At 45.9% G+C, this 9,151-nt stretch overlaps 1 protein-coding gene across 1 annotated transcript in view; it reads left to right on the top strand.

The window, feature by feature from the left end:
- Positions 1-7,785, top strand: part of LOC139380502 (ly6/PLAUR domain-containing protein 6-like) — an 11,290-nt gene extending 3,505 nt beyond the window's left edge. The window contains exons 2-4 of the mRNA XM_071123210.1: positions 3,315-3,413; positions 5,322-5,452; positions 7,076-7,785. Of these exons, the coding sequence (XP_070979311.1) occupies positions 3,315-3,413; positions 5,322-5,452; positions 7,076-7,249 (404 nt within the window). The 3' untranslated portion in view covers positions 7,250-7,785. The remainder of the gene's footprint in view (positions 1-3,314; positions 3,414-5,321; positions 5,453-7,075) is intronic.
- The last annotated feature ends 1,366 nt before the right edge of the window (positions 7,786-9,151 follow it).

Here is a 9,151-nt window from a genome sequence, read left to right as displayed (position 1 = left end):
GCGATATCATGGTCTAGCTAGCCATGACAAAGCGATATCATGGTCTAGCTAGACATGTCAAGGCAGTATCATGGTCTAGCTAGCCATGGAAAGGCAATATCATGGTCTAGCTAGCCATGGCCAGGCAGTATCATGGTCTAGCTAGCCATGACAAGGCGGTATCGTGGTCTAGCTAGCCATGGCAAGGCAGTATCATGGTCTAGCTAGCCATGGCAAGGCGGTATCATGGTATAGCTAGCTAGCCATGGCAAGGCAGTATCATGGTCTAGCTAGCCATGGCAAGGCGATATCATGGTCTAGCTAGCCATGGCAAGGCGATATCATGGTCTAGCTAGCTAGCCACGGCAAGGCAGTATCATGGTCTAGCTAGCCATGACAAAGCGATATCATGGTCTAGCTAGCCATGACAAAGCGATATCATGGTCTAGCTAGACATGTCAAGGCAGTATCATGGTCTAGCTAGCCATGGGAAGGCAATATCATGGTCTAGCTAGCCATGGCCAGGCAGTATCATGGTCTAGCTAGCCATGGCAAGGCGGTATCATGGTCTAGCTAGCCATGGCAAGGCAGTATCATGGTCTAGCTAGCCATGGCAAGGCGGTATCATGGTCTAGCTAGCTAGCCATGGCAAGGCAGTATCATGGTCTACATAGCCATGGCAAGGCGGTATCATGGTCTAGCTAGCCATGGCAAGGCGATATCATGGTCTAGCTAGCCATGGCAAGGCGATATCATGGTCTGGCTAGCCATGACAAAGCGATATCATGGTCTAGCTAGCCATGACAAAGCGATATCATGGTCTAGCTAGACATGTCAAGGCAGTATCATGGTCTAGCTAGCCATGGAAAGGCAATATCATGGTCTAGCTAGCCATGGCCAGGCAGTATCATGGTCTAGCTAGCCATGACAAGGCGGTATCGTGGTCTAGCTAGCCATGGCAAGGCAGTATCATGGTCTAGCTAGCCATGGCAAGGCGGTATCATGGTATAGCTAGCTAGCCATGGCAAGGCAGTATCATGGTCTAGCTAGCCATGGCAAGGCGATATCATGGTCTAGCTAGCCATGGCAAGGCGATATCATGGTCTAGCTAGCTAGCCACGGCAAGGCAGTATCATGGTCTAGCTAGCCATGACAAAGCGATATCATGGTCTAGCTAGCCATGACAAAGCTATATCATGGTCTAGCTAGACATGTCAAGGCAGTATCATGGTCTAGCTAGCCATGGGAAGGCAATATCATGGTCTAGCTAGCCATGGCCAGGCAGTATCATGGTCTAGCTAGCCATGGCAAGGCGGTATCATGGTCTAGCTAGCCATGGCAAGGCAGTATCATGGTCTAGCTAGCCATGGCAAGGCGGTATCATGGTCTAGCTAGCTAGCCATGGCAAGGCAGTATCATGGTCTACATAGCCATGGCAAGGCGGTATCATGGTCTAGCTAGCCATGGCAAGGCGATATCATGGTCTAGCTAGCCATGGCAAGGCGATATCATGGTCTGGCTAGCCATGGCAAGGCGGTATCATGGTCTAGCTAGCTAGCCATGGCAAGGAGATATCATGGTCTAGCTAGCTAGCCATGGCAAGAAGGTATCAAGGTCTAGCTAGCTAGCCATGGCAAGGCAGTATCATGGTCTAGCTAGCCATGACAAGGCGATATTATGGTCTAGCTAGACATGGCAAGGCGGTATCATGGTCTAGCTAGCTAGCCATGACAAGGCAGTATCATGGTCTAGCTAGCTAGACATGGCAAGGCAGTATTATGGTCTAGCTAGCCATGGCAAGGCAGTCTCATGGTTTAGCTAGACATGGCAAGGCAGTATCATGGTCTAGCTAGACATTGCAAGGCGATATTATGGTCTAGCTAGACATGGCAAGGCGGTATCATGGTCTAGCTAGACATGGCAAGGCGGTATCATGGTCTAGCTAGACATGGCAAGGCGGTATCATGGTCTAGCTAACCATTGTAAGGCGGTATCATGGTCTAGCTAGACATAACATGGCAGTATCATGGCATGCGACCCAAAGGGGACCCTATTCCCTATGAACTGCACTACTTTTGAGCAGAGCCCTTTAGGATATATAGTGCACTACATGAGGAATAGGGTGCCATTGGAGATGTAGCCATGGTGATTGGCAACATACTTTGTGTTCTAAATGGTGTTTGCCTGCTCTGCAGACCTTCAGCTGTCACTTGGGGAGGGTGTGGACCTGGCCAATTAGATTAATGAAATGGTGCGAAATTGGAAAGACTAACAGCTTCCTCGTCTGTTTGCTCACAACATATGGCCAATAATTGAGAAGGGAAGGGAGCAACTGGGCTACATGCTCTTAGTCTTAGTGTTTTACTCGATTAGCAGAGTGCATGATGGGTTAAACTGTACTTGACACTATAGGTCTATATGAGAACAATTGTGGGAGAGAGATAAATGGCTTGGCTGGTGATAACAGCTATAAAGAGAGATAGATTAAACTACAGTATATGTTTGGAAGGACTGAGTTCCCCCAGACAATGGTTTCTCAGAGTCCATATTAGAAGTGTGACTATATTAAACCAATCCAAAACAAGGCCTTCGATGCATTCCAAACTTTTTTATCCATCTTAATTATCCAGATGTTTCATATTTTTCTGGCCAGATTTCCTAAACTGATGTTATTAACACAGTTTATGGTATGAACTTGCAAATCTTATTCAACATTTCAGAACCTCTGTATACACTGAGTGTACAAAACATTAGGAACATCTTCCTACTATTGAGTTGCAGCCCCTTTTGCTCTCAGAACAGCCTCAATTCGTCAGGGAATGGACTCTACAAGGTGTCAAGTGTTCCACAAGGGATGCTGGCCCATGTTGACTCCAATGCTTACCACAGTTGTGTCAAGTTGGCTGGATGTCCTTTGGGTGGTGGACCATTCTTGATACACACAGAAAACTGTTGAGCGTGAAAAACCCAGCAACGTTGCAGTTCTCGACACACTCAATCCGGTGCGCCTGACCCTTACTACCAAAGGCACTTAAATATTTTGTCTTGCCCATTCACCCTCTGAATGGCACAACCCATGTCTCAATTGTCTCAAAAGCTTAAAAATCATTATTTAACCTGTCTCCTCCCCTTCATCTACACTGATTGAGGTGGATTTAACAAGTGACATCAATAAGGGATCACCTGGATTCACCTGGTCAGTCGATCACGTTCCTAACTTATTCAATGTTTCAGAACCTCTGTATATAGCTTATTCATGTCTGTTAAGGTGATTCGTTATGGCTGTCCCAGTGCCCTGTGCATGACCCCTTCTAAGTGTGTGTATGTTTCCGCAGCTACTCCATTCCCAGGCGGGTTCAAGTGCTTCACCTGTGAAGAAGCACCTGACAACTATGAGTGTAATCGCTGGGCGCCAGACCTGTACTGCCCACAAGGTGAGTCAGATCACTAGGACAAACCATTGTTCTTCTCAGCACTGTTGATGATTACATTATGACTTTAAGCTCAGGAAGTAATACTCAATGTGTAAATTCTACACTCCCTCTGCTCTCGGATAGGCCTACTCTTATATTGTATTTAGATTAGGTGTTCTCATTAGGTGTTCTTTCTCCGAGTGCTTCCAACAAAGTTGTAAATGAACACTCTATTGGTTCAATGGAGGCCTCTGTACCTGTGTATTATTGAGTATAATGTCACCCTGCTGTTGACATGTTTAGCTCATAAATAGCTAACCTCATCAAGAGAGTTAGCGTGTCGTGACCACAATCAGGCCAGATTTACAGCACTCTCTTAAGGACTAATAAATTACTGTGGTCGAGCCCTAACTTCATAGATTGTTGGATGGAGAGATGCTGTGCTTGACCTAAACTGCCTGGAATGCACTGTGTAACATGGTATGATTGGCATTTCCTCCAGGTTTTAGTGGGTTTGATACTAAAAGTGACCAAGGTGACCTACAGTCATGTGTCACTTTGGAGTATATCAGATACCGTATGGCAGGGACTTTAATTCAGATACCGTTTGGCAGGGGTGTCAATTCAGATACCGTATGGCAGAGACTTCAATTCAGATACCGTATGGCAGGGGTGTCAATTCAGATACCGTATGGCAGGGGTGTCAATTCAGATACCGTATGGCAGGGGTGTCAATTCAGATACCGTTTGGCAGGGGTGTCAATTCAGATACCGTTTGGCAGGGGTGTCAATTCAGATACCGTTTGGCAGGGGTGTCAATTCAGATACCGTTTGGCAGGGGTGTCAATTCAGATACCGTATGGCAGGGGTGTCAATTCAGATACCGTATGGCAGGGGTGTCATTTCAGATACCGTATGGCAGGGGTGTCAATTCAGATACCGTATGGCAGTGGTGTCAATTCAGACATTGTATGGCAGGGGTGTCAATTCAGATACCGTATGGCAGGGGTGTCAATTCAGATACCGTATGGCAGGGGTGTCAATTCAGATACCGTATGGCAGGGGTGTCAATTCAGATACCGTATGGCAGGGGTGTCAATTCAGATACCGTATGGCAGGGGTGTCAATTCAGATACCGTATGGCAGGGGTGTCAATTCAGATACCGTATGGCAGGGGTGTCAATTCAGATACCGTATGGCAGGGGTGTCAATTCAGATACCGTATGGCAGGGGTGTCAATTCAGATACCGTATGGCAGGGGTGTCAATTCAGATACCGTATGGCAGGGGTGTCAATTCAGATACCGTATGGCAGGGGTGTCAATTCAGATACCGTATGGCAGGGGTGTCAATTCAGATACCGTATGGCAGGGGTGTCAATTCAGATACCGTATGGCAGGGGTGTCAATTCAGATACCGTATGGCAGGGGTGTCAATTCAGATACCGTATGGCAGGGGTGTCAATTCAGATACCGTTTGGCAGGGGTGTCAATTCAGAGACCGTATGGCAGGGGTGTCAATTCAGATACCGTATGGCAGGGGTGTCAATTCAGATACCGTATGGCAGGGGTGTCAATTCAGATACCGTATGGCAGGGGTGTCAATTCAGATACCGTATGGCAGGGGTGTCAATTCAGATACCGTATGGCAGGGGTGTCAATTCAGATACCGTATGGCAGAGGTGTCAATTCAGATACCGTATGGCAGGGGTGTCAATCCAGATACCGTTTGGCAGAGGCGTTAGATGGAGTTAGTCTGGGGTGTTTTTAGCCCACAAACTGAACAGAAAAAAAATAACAACAGTTTTTCTATCAATTCTTAGTCCCTGGTTAAGCTGAGTTAACTCAGTATCCATCCATGCTAACCAAAAAGTGGCATTGTAGCTACCAGGTCAATATGTCTTATTTACTATATTTATTATTCTCAACAGAGGCTAGATACTGTTACACGCGGCACAAGATGGACATGGAGGGGGACAGTGTCTCTGTGACAAAGCGTTGTGTGGCTTTGGGAGACTGCCTCTCTACTGGATGCTCTGAAGAAGACAATGAAGGAACCAGGGTAAGGAGTGGGGAGTATTCAATAAGGGGAATAGTGTTGGGAGGTTAGATTCAAGATGGGAAGAGGGGAATAGTGTTGGGAGGTTAGATTCAAGATGGGAAGAGGGGAATAGTTTGGCCTGGTGTTGGGAGGATAGAATGGAATGATGTGGGGTAGGGGTTTCTCTGGCGTAATTATTCTGGTTGACCTTGGGCATGGCATTTTCTTACTTGGAAAATAAGAAAAAAATCTTATATTAAGCAAACCAGACAGGCACCATTTTAAAAACTTTTTTTTTAATGGATAAACTGGAGGCACACTCAGACATTATTTACAAATGAAGAATGCGCACTTAGTGAGTATGCCAGATCAGAGACAGTAGGGATGACCAGGGATGTTCTCTTGATACATGTATGAATTGGACCATTTTCCTGTCCTGCAAAGTATTACAAATGTAACGAGTACTTTTTTGTGTCAAGGAAATAGTAAAGTCAAGTACAGATACCCCCAAAACTACTCAAGTAGTACTTTAAATAATATTTACTTAAAATTGTCCGGGGGGTCAATAACCAGGGTCAGACTATGTGAACATGGCCCTTTATGTTACGGCCCAGTCCATGTCACCACCACAGTGCTCACTCCAGTACACTGCCATTCTAATCCCTGGTGAAAGGTGTGTCCTCACAACCTGGGAAGTCTGCATGATTCCCCTGGAGAGAGGGAGAGACAGAGAGGGGAGACAAGGAGGAGAGACAGAGAGGGGAGACAAGGAGGAGAGGGAGAGAGGGGAGACAAGGAGGAGAGGGAGAGAGGGGAGACAGAGAGGAGAGAGAGAGAGAGGGGAGACAGAGAGGAGAGAGAGAGAGGGGGAGACAGAGAGGAGAGAGAGAGAGGGGAGACAGAGAGGAGAGAGAGAGGGGAGACAGAGAGGAGAGAGAGAGAGGGGAGACAGAGAGGAGAGAGAGAGCAGAGAGAGAGAGAGAGGGGAGAGAGAGCAGAGAGAGAGAGAGGGGAGAGAGAGCAGAGAGAGAGAGCAGAGAGAGAGAGAGAGAGAGAGAGGGGAGAGAGAGAGGAGAGAGAGCAGAGAGAGAGAGAGAGGGGAGAGAGAGAGAGAGGGGGAGAGAGAGAGAGCAGAGGGAGAGAGCGCAGAGTGAGAGAGAGAAAGCAGAGAGAGAGAGAAGCCTGCAACAGGAAAAGATAGAGCTTGACCCTTATATAAAAGTTGGACATTAACTTTATGAAAGGATGTGTAAAACATTTCATAAGGCGCATTCCCTTTAGAAGTAAACGCCATATTCAATACTATAGACTAATATGTCTGTCAAAGGCTATACTAAAGGCCCGATGTCTGTTAGTAAAAATGGAAAACTGAAATTGATTCCACGGGAGGGAGGGAGAGGGAGAGGGAGAGGGAGAGGGGAGAGGGAGGAGAGAGAGAGAGAGAGAGAGAGAGAGAGAGAGAGAGAGAGAGAGAGAGAGAGAGAGAGAGAGAGAGAGAGAGAGAGAGAGAGAGAGAGAGAGAGAGAGAGAGAGAGAGAGAGAGAGAGAGAGAGAGAGAGAGAGAGAGAGAGAGAGAGAGAGAGAGAGAGAGAGAGAGAGAGAGAGAGAGAGAGAGAGATCTAATGGTGAAACGTTCCTCCTTAGGTTTGCACAGCATGCTGTGAGGGGAATATCTGTAACCTTCCTCTCCCCTGGAACGTGACGGAGGCTGTGTTCGCCACCACCTCACCCCTCAGCGGCACCACAGGGCTCTCACAGTGCTACACACTAACATCCAGCCTGCTCTACTTCACCCTGCTCATCTCCACCTATGTCTGACCAGTGGAAAGAAACACACATATATATAGCATTTTATTTAACAGTTGAAGGTCTGAAACGACTAGATGGACTCAATATACACCCGATGGAGATAGGACTCACTGCAGGGTTTGGACAATTTATTTCCCTTTTAATTCAATAGGAAACCAATTTTGATTACCTTTCATCGTTATGCAGGGCCTCAATAAAACAAGCACTTAGAGCTCGACACTGCTTCTGAAATAGGCAATATGGCTGTCAATCTTGAAGGATCAAACATACTAAATATCACAGTATGACATTGCATCATTCTCCCCCTACTAGTCTTCTGCACAGGGACAGAAGGAGGGGAACCGTGGCGTGTCTGGACTCGTCAGTAGGCTATAGGTCATTGTAAAAGCTGCCATATTTTCCAGTGATGAGGAAGAATAACAGACAGCAGCTTCTGTGAGGATTAGTCTGCTTGAAACTTTTTTGTGTTTTTATGTTTTCACATTTGTGAGTCGGTTCCCCATGTTGTATGTTTGACACATTATGTACATATACATAGTATTTATTTTTTTAAGGAACATGTTTGTTAGACAGTGATTATGTATGTGTGAAATGTTAGCATTTAGGTAAAGTGGAACAGATAACACTGCTCATGTCTTTATGTGTAGTATGTGGAGAGTCTTTTTAACAACAGAATGAGAGCCTGGTGCCCATCAAACAAACGTAGAACGCTTTGCATGAGGTGGTGTTTCTGTTGTGGAAAAACTATTTCCTCAAACCTTAAAAAGGTTTAAAGTTAATTACAGGTCTATTTTGGCTTAACATTTTCCGATCATGAAAAATAAATCTGACTTTCCACACAGTACAGTAAGCCACCCCCATAGCTAAGCACAGCACTTGGGCTAGGCTTCGGGAGCTGTACTGTAATTCTAGCACTTAACTGCAGTTTTAGTGAGAGGCAACAATGCATGACACCATTATTTACTGATACTACATTGCATATGCTCTTAACCAGAGCTCCTTACAATAGTGAGTGCATACATTTTCATACATGTCCCCCGTGGGAATCGAACCCACAACCTTGGCATTGCAAACACCATGCTGAACCAACTGAGCCACACAGGATGCTCTACAGTGTTTTACTTACCCCTGTTTTAATGTTTTCCGTTCTCGTGACACATACCTCTGGTGTTTATACGGTGTTTCGTGACATGTTTGTCATCCATCACTCTTTGTTGGCCGGCGTGGCTGCCTGGCTGGCCGAGAAAAATGCAGAGTAAGCAAATACAGTGTTATTGTTCTCCAGGCTTTTATGATTTGTTTAGGCTGACCGCCCGAGACATAGAGGAGACCGGTCATTTCAAATGGTATTTGAACCAAGGTGTGCAAGCCTCCATCTCTGCTGTCTGTTCAGTAGCACTTACAGGCAAATGATAAGAGGAAAAGAGTGAAGCGTGATTTACAGATGGCAAACGTTTTTATCTACTGTAGTCTGCTTCTGTTCACATTTGATAAATTACATTCAGTTTTTTTTATGACGGGCCTTGTGTTGTCCACTATCACAGCAAGATGTTATCCTGTATTCTGAGCTTATCCAGAAATGAGAATTGCACCCGATTTGCATTTGTCTGAGGATGGTTCTGGACCATCTGAAACAAACAGAAAAAGGGGGCAGTTTTTAAGGTTCAAATCCAGGTCATGTGACGATTGCTCAAAACACAGGGTCCTATTTATGGGGTAAACAAAGGAATTCTTCGGGATTTTGGCAATGATGCCCTTTATTTATTTTCCTAGAGTCAGATGAACTCACGGACACCATTTTATGTCTCTGTGTCCAGTACGAAGGACGTTGGAGGTAGTTTCGCTGTTAGCATGCTAGCAGATACCCATAGACTTCCAGTCATTGTGCTAACGCTACTTCACATTGGCTCG

The sequence above is a fragment of the Oncorhynchus clarkii genome, chromosome 22, assembly GCF_045791955.1.
Source record: "Oncorhynchus clarkii lewisi isolate Uvic-CL-2024 chromosome 22, UVic_Ocla_1.0, whole genome shotgun sequence".
In the NCBI taxonomy this organism is placed as follows: Eukaryota; Metazoa; Chordata; class Actinopteri; order Salmoniformes; family Salmonidae; genus Oncorhynchus; species Oncorhynchus clarkii.
Note: the sequence above shows the minus strand (reverse complement) of the source record. Positions and strands in the feature narration are given on the sequence as shown.